Source organism: Belonocnema kinseyi, chromosome 10 (assembly GCF_010883055.1).
Source record: "Belonocnema kinseyi isolate 2016_QV_RU_SX_M_011 chromosome 10, B_treatae_v1, whole genome shotgun sequence".
NCBI lineage: Eukaryota > Metazoa > Arthropoda > Insecta > Hymenoptera > Cynipidae > Belonocnema > Belonocnema kinseyi.
In genome coordinates this window covers 111,552,982-111,570,596 of record NC_046666.1, presented here as the reverse complement: position 1 = coordinate 111,570,596, position 17,615 = coordinate 111,552,982, and the positions used below count along the sequence as shown (strand labels likewise).

Below are 17,615 nucleotides of genomic sequence, written 5' to 3'. Positions count from 1 at the left end.
CAGCCTGGATAGCTCATGGGTGTTGTAAACATCTGACGAAATGATACGCCCAATAATAGTTGTGCAACATGCAGATGCTGCTCCCTACTCCAAATACAACTGACGAACTTCTGTCACATTTTTGCTAGAAAAGTGCGAGAAGCAGGTTTATTATGAATTAATGAGGTTAATCTACAGTTTCTTTAAAGACAACATGAACTGTGGGTCATTATATATGGAAAGAATTTGCTTAACGTTAATTCTTGTTTACGGTGATTTCCCCGTAGTTAATTTCGACTTTATCCCTAAGGGCAATGAATATTTACCAATATCCTTCCCTTGATTTCTCGTATTTTAAGTTTTCTTTCTTTTATACACATATACATATAATTGATCCATTGTGCTAAACCCGCCAATGCTCTCCGTGTTGCATTTTTTTGCACAGTCTAGTCTTGGGATTCTTTATTCCTAGTTAAGATTAAAAATTCACTCTCCAGACACACTCAATTTATTGTTGTTTTTTTTATATACCACCACATTACGCTGGTGCAGAAACAGGAAGAATTTGATGTTGAGATCCACGTATTTACAGTACTGCCAGTTACGAGAATTCAGGGCGATGAGGAAATAAATCAGCGATCTATGCGGGTTTTAGCGTTTGCTTCGGCATCCTTATCCTTGATGATGCAGATGGTGAATTGTTGAACGAAGATTAGATTATGTCCTTGGAAGAGTGATGTTTAGAAAGTGTATCCTCATTGGCAGAAAGGTCATATTGAGCCTTGCCTGGCCAAATTTGAGGTGATTCTAGGTTGGCATGAACCTTGAGCTCTTCCAGAAAAGATAATTGAAAAGGCTGTCCTTGAAGTCGAGGTTTACTGGCTATTGCTTCTAAAAAAGATTGCTTCGTCCTCGAGGCTTTTTGGACACAGCAGCAGGGATAGTACCAGACAGGCATAGGAGCGATGTATTAAAGAAGTATGACTGGTCTGTTCTTGACTTTGTATACTGAAATCGTGTAACTGTTGTTCCAGTTATTCCAAGTTTTTGTATCCTTCCTTGTAGGATGAGAGTCTGACATCCTCCTGGGAAGTTGTTTTGATTAAGCCTAATATCTGGGTTAATTTTCAGATTTGTTGTAATTTTTAAGATAATTTTGAGAGGTCCAAATGAACCTGTGGTTCATATACGGTTATAGTTTGTTCATGAATAGGTTCCAATCCTAGTAGGATGACCGTGGTTATTTTTATGTTACACCCTAGTGTAATTTGGATAAATCCCGAGCCACGGAGATTAATTTTATGAGGGGGTTCCATAGTGTTGAAAATATCCAACCACTTAAAGATAGTATGCCCTTCCTATTCTGATTTCTAAAATCGGCTGTTGTACGGGAAATGGATGCATTTTATAACTGGTGCATTCGACCTCATCAATTAGCGATATGTCCAATACAACGTAGAGTGTATCATTTTTGCAGTTAATTGTTACTACGGTGATTTTTGCTATCTTGTCAATGCTCACATGTGGCCCAGGTATTCGGAAAGCCACTTTGGGTGCGTGATACTGGATGTCGCGATATACGGATTCTATTTGTTCGGATGTTAGCAACGTTGGACGTAGTTCTCCTTTCCTCGCCTTCTGAACAACCTCCATAAGTCGATCTGCTAATCGGATATGCTCATCTAAACAATTTCCTACAGCATGGAGTAAATTGGTCAGGGCATAGTAATATGTTAAATTGGTGAGCACTGCTGATATTCCAACAACGTATGGTAGAAGAATGTTTAGCTTATTCTGCAACTGCTGCTGTCAATGTTCTTGTATTTAGGTGATCCGGTGCAAGTCCTCCATTTGGGATCGGAGGACATGTGTTTGCCGACTGACCATATACATTAAATTTGCTTGAGCAAGATGAGGGTCGTCGATCTTCGCTTTCATGGCCTGTCCGTCTTCTTACGTCAACAATCCTCTACCGCCCCACAATTCGTCTTATAATCCCAGCATTGGGATGGTTCTTCGTACTTGCATGTTATTCGGCAAATGCGAGAGGCGATTTTTATTGTTGTGATATGCCAGCTCGCGGATCTCTTTGTCTATATCCCTTCTGATTCGTTCTGCGATTTCCATTTTATTCTGCATATTGTGGTCCCGTATGATCTGCTTGCAAACTTATTTCAATTTAAGTGGGAAATAGATTCCCAATGACTGGTACCGGTTCTGGATTTCTGTCGAGGAGTCCTGAAATCTATTGACATGCAGAAAGGTGTTAATCGTCCAATGGCTGATAATTCGCCTCACGGTCCCTTGGTTGTCGTAGAAGATGCCAGTACTGGCCTGGAATGGGAGATGCTGGTACCTTGGTCCTGCTGAAATGTTGATTGTGGAGGTGATATACATAATCACTAAAATTAGTGATAGAATATGGCGGTACATAGCTTATGCGTCTTCCTAAATTATACATGTAATTATATAGTAGTGGTGTTATAAGTATCGTATATTATTTTCAACAATAAGTTACCAAGAGTTTATCGGCATGCTTTGTGAACCTTGTATTATCTTAGGATTCAAGGATTATATTATTATTTTCTGTGAAGCTCACGATTGTATAAGATCCAGTAGTTCTTTTGTCGAACTTAATTTTACGCACGTCCTCAAATATGATCACTTTATCACCGATCACTGCACTAAGGAGACATGCCTTTTCATCATAGTGTAGTTTCGATTGTTCTTTTGCTAGAATGATGTTTTTAGCCGCGATCTTCTGAATTTCGTGGAGTCGAATAACCAAGTCACGGAGATGGGATCCGTATGTTTCTAATTTATCAACGAGTGGAAAGAAAGGTGGTATTCGCGCAGCGCGTCCGCACAGCAATTCGAATGGAGTGAAATTCGTGGCTTCATGAACAGATGTTTTATACGCAAACATGGCGAACAGTAACAGTCGGTCCCAGTCATCAAAATCCTCAGCATAATGTTTCCTATAATCTGTGAGGACTATGTTACTACGCTCCAATGAACCATTGGTTTGGGGACGATATCCCGAAGTTGTTAGTTGTTTAACTACGAATATTTCCCCCAATTTCCTCAATAGTCTGCTTATAAAACTCCCTCGCCGATCCGTAAGAATGCAGCGCGGAGCTTCATATTGCGCGAATAGATTTTGAGCCAGTGCGTGCGCGATATTTGATGTATGTAAATTTGGTATGGGTACTGCGATACATAATGTTGAGAAATTATCCTGCATGGTAAGGATATGCCTATTACTGTTGGGTGTCGTAGCCAGCTTGCTCACGGTATCGAGAGGTAGCTTATCGACGACTGCCAGAGAAGTATCCGTGATAACCATGGGTTCTCGAGTACGGGCTCTTATTATTATATTCTCGAGGCAGCCTTGCCATTCGCGAATATAGTTGACTACATCGTTACGTAGGCCCGGCTTTGTCTATAGCTCTCAAATACGACGGTATATTTTCATTACACCTTTATGTCGGGTTAATAGACTATTGTGATATTCTTATATTATCTTTAAACGCGATTCCTCCGGGGTTATTATAACTTGCCGTGGCATAATGTGATAGTGGGGGGACCACCGCGGAATATGTCTTGACAGAAAGTCAGTCATTTTGCTTTGTGTTAGGTTACCTAGTAAATCACTGGAGTTTGCCATACGACATGTTCCACAGCGGTCACGTTCCAAAGCCATTTTCAGATCATGTAGATCAGTTGTTACTTCGCTCCATTCTACAGGATCAAAGTGTTTTCACTTAATCACAATGGAGTACACCTTATACTTTGCCGACGGAGTAACTAATATTCGACGCTTCTTTGTCCTTTCTCCCATAAGTCCTGTGGATTAAGGCACTCAGTGGCAATAAGCAACTTAATCCTACACGGATCCTGCGGGGGACAAATGTGCCCCACGCCAAATTCAATTAATTCTCCTGAGCAAATGTCTCTGATTTTCTTGATGGAGACCCTAACCATAATTCAGTTCGATTATCCTAGAGTGCGGTGAAGTGGTTGATGTTACCGGTTGTTCGCTGTCTGTGAAGTAAGAAGGAAATGCTGAGCGCTTGGGGCACATTTGTCTCACAGAAGATCCGTTTCGTTCGAGTTTCGTCCCGTTAAGATCCGCCTCAGTTTCAAAACCGGCCTCGATTGGTTACGAGTCTGTGACCTATACCCTTTATTGGAATAATATTCAACATTTTATGAAGTAGGTACTTACAATGGTTAATGATTTTATGAAGTTACCTTTTTATTCATAGGTCTGGTTACCTACCTACCTATTTTGAAACAATATTATTTAATGAAATTTTGGTAAAAATGTCAATTTAGTCAGTAAAAAGTTTTAAGAGTTTTAATCAAAATTTTAGTCAATAAAATAGGAGACAAAAAAATAAGAAAGACTGATATTTTATAAAGTTATTTAAATAAAATTTTATAGACTGATTCAAGTGGTTTTATTAGTTTTTTTTAACCCGAATGCAGCCATTTCAAACGGCGGGTAAAGGTCAGGTGAGGTTCAAAAAGGGACTTACGCAATGTTAACTTCAGAACCGGACTTATGCTAATTTAATATGGCAATAACTAATTACTGAAGAAATTAAAAAATTTGACAATTGGAATGATTACTTCCGTAACCATGTAGAACTGCAACAAATAGCTAGGAATTAAAAAATAATCACATTAGGATAGTGAAAACAGTTTTTTGCCCCTCCTGTAAAATTTGGTTTTTTGCAAGTGTCTGTTTTTGAATTTAGGGGCCTCATATCGTGGTATTTCAATGTTTCGAATTGACTTTTTATAATTTAAATGAAAATTATATGTAAAAATTACTAAGAATGTGATATATATCAATTTAACGTTGTTTTCTTTAATTTTATTCATACAGTGCTCATACATTTCAATAATAAATCAATTAATAAATAATTAATGAATGATTGTTTTTCTCATAAGAGATTTTGAGAATATACGAACTAAAAAGTGCCGATATTGTGACTGCAGTGTCGCAGGAAAGAGAGGGGAGTTGCAACTGACCTCTGTGTGACGAACGTAGGGCGGTCTTGTGCAACCTTTGCACCGAAGTAGATTGAGCTTATTAAATGCAATATTTAGTTTAATTTAATGTTTTTTAATTCAATATAATTTCGAGAATTAGTTGGAAGATAAAAATAGTTTAGTATAAAAGGCTTCTTTTTTCAATTCCGACGAATTTTTCCTATCTTTCAGATATACTAACCGCTTTTTCATTGAAAAAAATTTTTTCCTAATTTTTTATCTTCATTCAAATGAAACCATCTTATTGTTCATCAGAAACAAAAGAGATTGATCTATTATACATTCAAATTATTTGTAATAATACGCATTCTGTCCGCACTTCTGTATTTCTCATTTTTTTAATTTTCTAACTTGGAATGTTCAAATAAATACACTTTTTGGAAGGAACTTAATTAGAACCTATACCACCTTAAAGTGCAATTTGTCCTCTTCAAAATGACGATTTGAATGTTAAAATTAGTTAATTAGAAAAAAATGACGTGATTTTTTCCAAAAAATGTCAAAAACCCGATTTTTCGCGATTTTTATTTGTTTAAAATTTTTAATTCATTTAAATGGGATGTTGTATACACCAATCTCTTCGAACTTAAAAAATGAAGAGAATGGTGTATATTAATATTTGATTCCGATGAAAGGAAAAAATTTTGCACAAGGAATCCGAATGGCCTTGTTCTGGCGGGGGAGTAAGAGAATCGATAAAGGGAACTTCTATGTCAAGAGTATTCCTCAGAATAATAGTTTCGGCGTGTGTCATAGACACATCGTTACGAGCTAGCTGTGGAAACCTTTCTGTCCTTTTCGAATATTTCTGGAGTATATCTGGCGAATGGCGTAGGTAATGTCTGGGGAGTTTGATATAGCGATCTTCGTGATGGTTGTCGTCCGATGATCGGTGATTCTACAACGTCGCGTACATTCTTGAATCGCACGGTACCTTTTGGCTGGTCGGTTTCAGACGGAGACTTGCATGTATCCTTCAGTGCAGAAGGAATATCCTTCGTCTTCGAGTTTGTTCTTTTGTTAAGGTGTTCCTAAAATGATTTCGATAATCTGTCTACTCTCTCAGGAAGTGGACCCTCTGTTTTTGTACAAGGGTCCATGTTTTGCAGGCGTAACAGGAGATCTTGATCTTCTTCGCCTTCAAAGACCATCGTGATTTCTACCTGCAGGGGTTCAATAGAAGAAGCTTGAGCCAAACCTTCTTTATCCCAAAAATAAGACTGGTGATCACTGAGGGTTTCATCAAATTTATCTACTGAGTTTTTAACAGTAGCACGAATTGGTGACAATCGAGATTCGAGTGGCTGCGTATCGAAGCCCGAGTGAGTTGGTCCGCTGCTTCATTTCCTTCGACACCTTGATGGCTTGGCACGTGAATGACATTTATCGCATGGGTTTGGAAACCCAAGGATTTGGAAAAAAGGGCGGTGCACTCTTAGGAACGGGTTCTCCCTTTCGAACAATAATAACATGTTCGATACTCGACAATAAAATATGATCCTTATGAAAAACAGGTGGATTAGAGTCATCGCTGTCTTCTCCTTTCGATGAGGCATCATCGGATGAGGAATTCTTACGGCTGTGGTTAGGAGTTTTGGTCCCTTGCGGTACTCGTGATCGTCGTCCTCTTTGTACATGAGGTTTATGGGGCGGATACTGCAGGGAAAACGGGTAGCCGTAGTTAGGAGGATTTTCCTGGGGGGGGGGAGGTATTGATTGGGATACATGGGTGGATACTTTTGTCTTGGATTAGGATAAGGTGGATAAGTGTCATGACGGTACTGAATCCTGGGAGCGGATAATATGGACTTCGGCGCTGGCTTCTCGGAATGCCGGATATTCTTGAGCTCCCTCATTTATTTAGAGTAAGGTCTAAGTCACCTTGACCTTCCCGAGATCTTGTGGTGCCTTGAAACATGGTACGTCGATGCTCACGCTGCCCTCGCTTTCTTCGCGTAGTTTTGGCGCTCCTCTACATGTAGTGCATGCTCATACGCCTCATGAATATCCTTTGCGTTTCGAGTGTCGACGAAGATGGACATTTCAGAGGGAAGTCCTCGTATGTATGCATCTCGAGCACAGTCCGTTACAGGCTTCATCATCATAGCCGTGTTGTCATCACTGGCGGTATATTTTTCTTCTAGAGCGTGTTTCCCTCCACTAAGAAGTCCTAAGGTACGGTCGTAATAATCACTGACACTCTTCGTTCGTTTCATTCGGAACCATGAGTCACATCCTGAAGGAATTCCTTTAAGGGGATGATTTTCCATCAAAATTAGGTATATGATAAGTTGACCGCTGTAGCGTCATGCCCTCCAGGGCCGTGGCCATTGCAGCACTCATATCCATTGCAGCAGAGGGGCGCGTGTTTGCAGGGGTTATATTGCAGGTCAATCCTCCATTCGTAGTTTTATTATTCACAGGAGCGTTAGTTTGTTCCCTGTTGTTCTGGTCATTGTCTGAACCTGTCATATTGCTTTTGTTAGAGTAGAGTTTACTAACACGATTAATATTTAAACCTCGCGAGAATTGCTCGATTTTGTAAATTGTTTAAAAATGATTCACCGCCCCAGAATAGTTTTCTTGGTAAAATAGGCAGTCCCTGCAACGTTGACTCCTGATAAGATAAACCCACTAAATATCCTAGAATGTTCCTTATCTGAGGAAGAAAACGGTAAAAACAAAAGCGCCCTGTTTGTTTAAATATTATGAGACAATACAATACATTTAATACAGTGATAAGTAGCGATATTTAGCGCATAGCAATGCCAATAAGTTCCTGTTTGCTCGCAGTGCAGGGCACAGTTCACTCAGAGGGTGCCGTTTTAATGTTGTAAAACCAAAAATAACTCTAACAAAAATACCATTGCCTCAAAGCAAAAATCAAACGGTTACTGGCATCCTGCCGCCAATTCTGTAAATATGGCCGTCTCTCCAGTTAGTTCTCTCTCTCGTATTCTCATCGCTCTTCCAAAGATAAATCGATCACGATGACTTTGATATCGTTAGTGCCTCCCTCAATTTCTCGATTTTGCTCAATAGGGGTCAGTACCGTGGGTTTAACTGCGAGTGTCGGAATTGATTTTTTAATAGGTTTACCAAGTTTTTTAAGTTTATAAAGTTAGGAGCACCTTCATAGTCAATAATCCCTTAGTTAATTTCTTGGTCTACGAAATTCAAAATTAAAGAAACTACTTCAAAGCATTCAGGTGCTGGCCCAAAGGCTTGTCACCTGAACCTTAGGGGAGGTTTCGACTGGCCGCTAGGCTTGTCTAGACTCCCTGCATATCAAGTCAATGTTTTATTCAAATTTTAATTGTTATAGATAGCTAAAGAAATATTCTCTAATTTTATTTTTAAAATAAAATCAGACAAGTTTCTTTTCGTTATTTATTAACCTTCTCTCATTCTTCATTTTAATGCAGAATCAAATAAACTACCTGTAAACATTCAAGTACTGGCCCATAGGGTTTCAGCTTGAACCTTGAGGAAGCTTCGACTGGGCGTTAGGCTTGTCTAGACTTCCTACATTTAAGGGTTGATTTAGTTCATACTGATTGGTTGTAAAAGCAAACAATTATTTCTGAGCTTATTTATTGTTTTGGAAATAAAAACCAGATAAATCATTTTTCTTTATTATTTAACCTAAGTTGTACACTTAGCAGTGAGGGGTACCATTTTTAGTATTCAAAATTAAATTGCTGTAGATACCAATTTAATATCACTAATTTTGAAAGCACTGACCTGGATAAAAAACAGAGCCAATGTCCTACTACTAAGTACCAAATTAAAAAAAAAATTTGTTACCAATTCCAAAAACTGGTAAACAATGACAGGATTCAAAATCCCACCGCTACCACCAACTGCCTGTTACATAATAATAATTTTGTATTGTATGGTGGAGGAACCCAGGAAATCAATAAAGGTTGAACCCTTAATTGTTTTTATTTTTCTGCGGAATCGCTAAATCTTGCCTCCGAAGAGGTGCCTTTGCTGATATAATGTGCGTTGATTATGAGAGGTGTTTAAATAACTCTAAGTACGCGTAAATTAAATTGTTCCAGAAAAAAAGAGTAAAAACTTATTTTAATCCGATAATTTTTCCTAAAGGCTACCACCGGACCGTCGAGTCAGTGGGCGGAATCAACAACTTCTTCTTGGAATGAAAGCTTCTAATATGTCCCCTAAGGGTTTTAATTGTTCTTGCACCTTCTTCTCTATTTCTTTACACACACCCCACACACTTACTTGGTGGTGGAAAGGGGACCTACAGTTTAAGGTGGGTTCCGAACCACCAAGAGCAACAGCTTTAAGTACTTAGAGAAAACTTTTTTCTCTAGCGATACCGGTCCCACGACTCTCCGAAGGTAAACAACTCCCTTGCTAGGCTAGTGTACACCGCATGAGCCGCTGAGACTCTTCCAGAGTGCGAGGCGAGAATCGAACCCGCAAGCCGAAGGAGTGGGTCTAAAGCCTACGCTTTAGCCCACATAACCATCGTCCCACTTCAATAACTTGAAAAGACTAATTAATTATTTTTCATAATTAATTAGACTAAATTTACGTTTCAAAACTTTCCAACAATTTCTCTTACTTTCAAGTTTTAAAAGCTCGCATGTAACCTTCGGACACAGTCACTGAGAGAAAGAGAGACCAATAGGATGAGAGAACACAAAGAACTACGTATTTAAACATTTTTTATTTCATTCACTTTTTGTACGGTGACCCTCAGGGTAATTTATCCCTTGCACTGGGGTTCGAAGCTTCAACATATCCCCGTCCAACCCATCACTCCCGTTTATAATCTACCCTAACGTCCATTTGCACAAAGCAGAATTTTCGGCTGGTTGAGTAGTTAGCCCCACGCAGAAGGATTGCACACAGTCTTCGATATCGGCCTTCTGCTACAACGCGTTTCTCCACTTAACGTCCGTTTGCACAAAGCATCCGCATCATATGAGTTGTTGGCCAGGTACAAAGTATGTGTAACGAACATGTTTTCCGCCTTGGTAGTCACGATACATACAACACACACACACAGATATATATATAGAGTGATTTTTTCAACATGAAACTTTTAAATATCTCAAAAAATAGTTATTCTATGTTACTCTATAGTTACGATTCTGTAATACATTAACAATAAAAAATACACCATTTTCATTGTAACATGACTGACCACGAGACAAAAAAAAGAATTTTTCAAATCGCTACAGAATCATCGAACGAGTGCAATAAAAACTCGTACATAAAAAAATACACCGCGACGAACATAGGTAGAGCCTCCTGCTTTTTGAAGTCGGTTAAAAATAAGTTAATAGAGCTTCCGATCTCTTTGGCAATTATTATTTTGAAAAACATGACAAAACGTATGTGCGTTTTTGAGAAGTAATTATTAAGTATTACGTTTACATTAACAGTGTTTCCTGAATATTCCTAAATTTTAGCTCTGTCATTATTGTAGATTGAGGTCAGCGAAGGCTATCGAAACATTACGAAAGTGTTTACTTTTTTCTTTCCTTAAATATTGTAAATTAGAAAAAATACATTTAAAACAAAACTCATTTTGGTTAGATCAAAGACTATTCCGACTTCATTTTATCGTGCTATTACAAAATTTACTACTGATGAAAGTGTTTAACCTAAGAAAAATACCCGTAGAACAGCAGTTACTGGAGAAAATAATGAAATTACTGCATTAGCTGCAATGGCCAATAATCCTTACGTTAGTATACCAGAAATTGCTCGTGATTCCGGAATGTCTCAGAGCAGTGTTTGGAAAATTTTAAAACGTAATAAATTTCATCCGTATCATGTCTCTTTATATCGAGAACTTCATGGCATTGATTTCCAAAATGAAGAAATAAAATAAATAAAATTAATAATATAAAATAAATTCTAATAGCCTTGGACTGCTTTCGGGGGGATCTGCACATAAACAGTGAGGGCCGCCTGACTCGTTTCTAATTAGAGAATATATATATAATGTGAAATGAATGAAATGAAAGAAATGAATTAAATGAATTAAATGGATTAAATGAATGAAATAAATGATGTGAGTGAAGTGAATGGAGTGAGTAAAGGGAATGAAGTGAGTGAAGTGAGTAAAGTAAATGAAATGAATACAATTAATTCAAAGTACAATAAATACTGTTACACAAGAAGTTATTACTTTAAATGTTCTGTTATTCCTTCAAAATCAACCAATACTATCATATTAATTATGAGAAAAGTTCTACGTTATTTTGTAGTTCCTAAGTTCATAATATTCTAGATTAAGAAGCTAATATTATTACTGTAAATTTTGAATTTAAATAAGTTCGAATTTGTAGGTGTGTGAACTAAGCTCTTGGTTATGATAAATGAACGTTAGTTCAGTGTTTGTATACGTTGAAAGTTAGTTCAGTGTTTGTATACGTCTTTATAAAAGGAGTGTAAAAGCAAACGAGAGTTTAGTTTGTGACAGTTATCGTCAACGTGACAACCTAAAAGAATCGGTTATTCTTTTAAAGAATTTTTTACAGAATCGTAACCATATTGTTTGACATATTATTTGGTTAAATATATTTTTTTTCCAAATAAAACCCATCTTGAATCATTTAAACTTTGACGTAATTATTCATCTTTGTGAGACTCGAATAAACCTAAGACTTGACTACCGGTTTATTTCCATCCAGTGAACTCGCAAGCCTTTGAGGAGGACTTTTCTTTTTTAGCAAATTCAATTTATTTTTTTATTTTTTAATGTTATTCTTTCCTGATCCTTATTCTCTCGTTCCGCTACGTAGGAGTGGTGTTTTCTTTCTAAACTATTTTCTCTTTACTCTGCCTCGCTCTCTCTCCCTTTCTCTCTCTCTCTCTCTCTCCCGTTTCTCTTCTTAGGAACGGAGTTTTTTCTTCTTTCTCTCAAATTCCTCTCGTACTTTCCGTAAATACACTCTTCCTTCTATCACTTAATTTTCCATCGTTCCTCCCGCAGAAACGGAGTTACTTTAAATAATGTCCATTAAATCTACTTTTATTTAATTTTAAATAAATTAGTTAACAATTTTAGCGCTCAACGTGGGACACTTTACAAGGAAGTTTGATATTGGATAATATCATTAATTACCACGACAGACTAGCTATCATCCCAAGTGATTTCACGAACTCCAACTAATAAAGTCCCGAGGGACCGAATCTTCGATTTGGACTCAACCACTTCCATGCGTGAACGACAAAACCACTAGGTTCTCCTTCAGAATCCTATGAACCTTTTTTTGGATTTTCAATTGAAAAAAGAAAACAATCAGGAGCTGTCATGAATCAATTAGATTTCAGTTCAGCTGTACTCACATGTTACCAATCAGCTCGAGTCCCAGGTGGCTCACAGTCTAGAATCTGAAATGCACTACCAGGTGCACAGTCAACTGAAGAATGAGTTGTCTTTCCAAGAATATTTCCATGTGATCTGCCAGCTGGAATCTCAGGTGCACTCCCAGATGCACAGCCAACTGTGCAATCAGCGTTATTTCTAGGGGATCAACTGGTTGAACTTCCAGATGCAGTTTCAAGTAAACGGTCAGCTGTGCAATCAGCTGCATTTCCAGGAATTGTTCCAGGTGTTTCTCAAGCTAGAAATTCAGATACAGTCACAGGTACACAAACAACAGTGCAAGCAGTTGTACTTCCAGGAATATTTGCAGGTGCTCTACCATCTGGGATTTTAGGATCACCGCAAGGTGCACAATCTACTGTACAGCTAGTTGAATCTTTAGGAGTATCTGCAAGTGATCAATCAGTTATAATCTCAGGTCCAGTTACAGGACCATTATCAGGGGAACAACTGGCGGGACTTCCAGTGGTACTCCCAGTTACACATGCAACAGTTCAACCAGGTATATCTTTAGGAGCACTTCCAGGTATTTGATCAGCTATATTCCCAGGACAATATCCAGGTGGTCAACCCGCTGGTCTCTCAAGTGCGCAGTCAACTATACAACCAGGTGTATCTTTAGGAGCATTTCAAGGGGCTCCGTCAGCTATGTTCCCAGGAACATATCCAGGTGGTCAAGCAGCTGGCGTCCCAGGTGCGCAGTCAACTATACAGCCAGATGTATCTTCAGAAGCATTTCCAGGAACATATTCAGGTGTTCAACCAGCTCCCAGGTGTTAGACGGGTTTCGAGCATGTCCAGTGTTCAAAGAATTTTCTGCTACGGTGGCTACAATGGTGGCGGCCACCATCTTAGAATGCTAATGTCCACAATAATCAAATTAAGAAACACAAAATTTACGTTTTTCTGACAGAAACCCATTCTAAAATGCATCAGAATAGAAACCGCGGTATTAAGCACCACCTGCAAGCAAGTTATAATGTCATACACTCAGATGAAACCAAAGCAATGAACCAAAATATACGGAGCGACACATAACGCGTTATTTGTCAACGACTAGAGCCGTATTAATTATTTGATTGGAATATCTGAATTTATGTGTTAAAACTATATTATAACACAGATACGTATTTATTTTAATGCGAACCAAATTTAAATATGCAAGCATTGCCTTTGTAGAAGACCCTATGTTATTTTGCAATCGTTTAATATATTTTTTGCCTCTTTTTTATTTACCTTTATAATTTAGAAATTTAAGGATCTAAAAATATATTATTTTTCTTCAAATTATTGTGTTATGAATATGACCTTAACTGAAAATTTTTTACTTTAGAGTTTTAACCAATAGGGGTTTCTTGGTTGCTGTTTACGAGTCTGAAGTAAAAATTCTAAAAGTCGAAATGGTGTATGCAATATGGCGGAAAAAAATTGGTTTCGTGGCCTCAAAACCGGTAACGGAAGGTTTCTTAGATTGCCATATAGCAGGAGTAAAGATTTAAAAATAAAAATTGGTGGGCCACAAAATAAATTGTCTGGAATTGTTGAGGTTAAATACAAAAATCCTGAATAGTGACTCAAATATAGTAAACCCAACGATCAAATAAGGGGTCAAGTGGCTTTTGGACGAGCATGCGGAGTGTTTTGTATGATTCATCACGCACTTTATATTAAAATTTCACATTTTCAGTGTACTGCACTGATCTATATAGTACGGAGATTTTTAATAGCGTTTCGTAGCATACGGTAAACCCGAAACTCACGTGATTACGTTTCTGTTTGTGATTTTTGATTTAGTTAAAAAATTTTGTTGAAATAACCATTCTCAAAGGATAGCCATCTTTGTGAATGTTTCTCAAACTTTAACACCTGACAAGAACTGTGTCTTCAGTATCAATGTCAGTCCGTCTTATATCGTTTCCCGAAAGTCTAAATTTGGTTATTGGATTCTTGGTTTTATTTTCAGGAATTCTGAACATTCATTTGATTATTGGACGTTAAATAGGATTTTAAATTTTATTTTAATCTGATTTAAATTTCCTTAATTTTAATACACTATTACACTATATGATACAATATGATACAGTATCATACAATATGACACAATATTATACAGTATGCTACAATTCGCTACACTATTGCACCATATGATACAATATGAAACAGCGTGATACAATATGATGCAATACAATACGAAACAATATCATATACTCTGATACAGTATGCTGTACCAAGTTACTTACACTATGATATAATTCGAATTACTGTTTATCTCAAAAGAGTTAAAAAAAAACCCACTTTAATTTATATCCTACGATATATGTGCGTCCCAAGACGAGTCCCATTTACGAGTTCACAGTGAACCGCATAAAATGGAATAACGGCCCTGAAATCAGTGACTTTGTGTCAAAAAGATGGGGTCAAAAACTTCCTTGTACAGTTCGGAGGATTTTGGGTCCTGATTGGGGACAACACGGAGATTTCACTGTAACTGATCGCCAACGTAATCTATGTTAAAGTATCATTGTTTTCTATATTATAATCAGGCTACTAAAGAATTATTTTAAATTTGTTTCAGATATCAGAAATGTACGAAATAATAAAGAAGATAGAAGCTGTGTCGCACATTTTTCCTCAGACAGTTAACCGAATGTTAATTTTGAACTCTATTCATCAGCAAGGTAATACAGGGTTAATGGAATATTTTTAATCAAATTGACAATATTCGTAATACGATCATGTGTAGTCTCCCGAATTCCCGATAGCCTAACGGAAAAATGTTTTGATTTTGAACACTTCCAAAGTGTATTAGTACTTCACTTTCGAAATCTTTTCATCTGTCGAACTGTTCAACTTTCCGAGTTTTTCTGAATCTCCACCTTCCCGAAGATACTTTCTAAATATCGTGCTACTTCACTCGTTCCAAATATCTCCAATTTATATCCCAATTGTAATTTTTTTTTAAATATATTTTCTGTATGTCCTTTTTTTATAAAGTTGCGTTTTTGTGTTATAAAATCATTATACAGTTGGATTTTCAAGCTATCCCAAATGCGGAGATTGGATATCTCCAAGCTGCTTTAAACATTGATAGCGCCCTCTTTAGTAAATAATCACTGATTTCAGGACCGTAATTATTATCTCTAAAATATGCCTTTTTCAAAACAAAATGTTTGTTTTTTCAATGCTTTATCCCTCGATATATTTCTCAGTTCACATTAATAATTATAATCCGATACATTTTTTTCTACCTCACAATAAACTTAAGAGCAAAATTTGTATAATATTTTGCTTTGTTTTGCAGCAGTTTAATTACCAGGAACTTTGAAAGTACCGCAAGACCGCGAGATTCCAAGCTTACATTAAAAAAAATAGGTTAAAAGTTTTCGCAATATAGCTAAAAAGTATAAAAACCGAAGTCAATTGCAGCTATAATATGATTTAATTCATGTTAACCTAACCTCTTTCGACTTTTATTTGTTTATTGTGTCGCGCATATGGCACTATCCATTGCTGCATGCGCAAAATTTTCGTGAGACAAGCTTGGAGATTTTTCAAAGGACAGCTTTCGAGATTGAGACAGCTTAGAGTCCGACAAAATGGAGATTCTACTCTATAATGAAATATTAATTCCTGTGAGCTGGTCTTGTAGAGGCACTCGCTCACAATTTACAGGTATTTTATTGCAGATATAGAAGTCGAGCGAAGTGACGATTCTACAAGTCTAGCTCGGAGCGATTTATATCTCATAGTGTATAATTTTTGCAATTAAAAAATATAAAAAAGCAGATGTATTAATCACAGCTAGGAGTTGGACTAATGAAATAATCGAAATTTAAAAGTAACAAAATGGGGCAACCGTGTACAATGTTCTACGTTAAACAGGCTTTCTAAGTCAAGAAATTTTCCTATTTCTAGGTTTTTACGGAAAATCTTTACTAGATCAAAAAGGCTCTAGTTTTCTGAAAAAGACCAATTTTCATAATGCGTTATTGACACTATCAATTTGGTCTTTTCTATAATAATCTTAAAATTACTTCTAAATTCTCATTATTTTCAGCATTTAGCTTCGGGTTTGTAACAGGAAAAAATGAGGGATGAAGATTAGAAATTGACTCCATCAATAAGAAAACAGCATCAAATCCGGACTTTCGTCTAGGCCCCATTTATACGTGTAATATATAATATCAATGGTCAAAAAAATATGACCCCTTGTTCATGGAATGAAACATATCTATCACGGAGTAGTTTCATGTGTTGAATTCAAATCTGTCTTTTGATTTTTCCCTTCACGTCCGGTTTTTGAGGTTTTTTAGTTCAATTTTTGTTTGAAACATAAAAACGCATATGATAAAAGGGTGTAAACATTTTTCAAAATGACAAATAAATCAAGATTTAGATACGTTTTTTTAACGCAAAATCCAGAAATGGTTTTGTTTTTTGAAATCTTGTACCGTTCCTGATATAATAAAAAGAGCTAAACACACACAAGAAAATATGGTTTAAAAAAGCTATAGCATTTATTTTTTAGTCAACTGGGTGTTATGCTCTTCTGTTTTTTTATGCAAAAAAATTTCAAAAAAGATAATAGTTCCAGCTGCAGTTGGTCGAAAGGTATATGGCAGAGAAGTTGTCACTTTGGGAGAAGTATGTCTGTGCACTGAGTATCTGTGCTCTAGCCCAACTGGACACTTTGAAGTCCAGTGGTATAAAAGTGCTCATTGGGGGCTGCTGGTACAGCTGCTCACGTTGTGGGTTACTGGTGAAACTGTGCACTAGCCCATCTGTGGCCATCTAAATTTCCACGTGCACAGTTGAAAATCGGCTCGTATTAATTGAGACGTACACAGTTGCTCTATACACATATACTCTTCCCAAAGAGACCACTTCTCGGACATGTATCTTTCAACCCGTTGCAGCTAGAAATATAAATTTTTCAAATGTGTTGGTATAAAAACGAAGGGAATAATACACATTAGACTAAAAAATAAATAACGTAGATTCTTTAACCATATTTTCTGGGTTTTTTTAGTTCTTTCTATTATCTCCGGAACCGCAAAAGAACCCGGAAAAAAACCATCGTAAGATTCTGTTTCCAAACTTATCAGTGGAAGCTTCTAATGTGTCCCCTAAGGGTTTACATTTTTCTTACACCTTCTTTATTCCTTTACACACCCTCCACACACTTACTTGGTGGTGGAAG

The 17,615-nt window shown here is 37.0% G+C and overlaps 1 protein-coding gene across 5 annotated transcripts in view; it reads left to right on the top strand.

Annotated features, from left to right (window-relative positions):
• The window catches only part of LOC117181892 (dynactin subunit 2), a 164,864-nt gene that overhangs the window by 139,839 nt on the left and 7,410 nt on the right, over positions 1–17,615 (top strand). For all 5 annotated transcript variants that reach the window (XR_004468202.1, XR_004468201.1, XM_033374907.1 and 2 more), the window contains exon 8: positions 14,991–15,093. Coding sequence is in view for 3 of the 5 variants with exons in the window: in XM_033374907.1 (XP_033230798.1) it covers positions 14,991–15,093 (103 nt within the window). In the remaining 2 variants the exon portion in view is untranslated. The remainder of the gene's footprint in view (positions 1–14,990; positions 15,094–17,615) is intronic.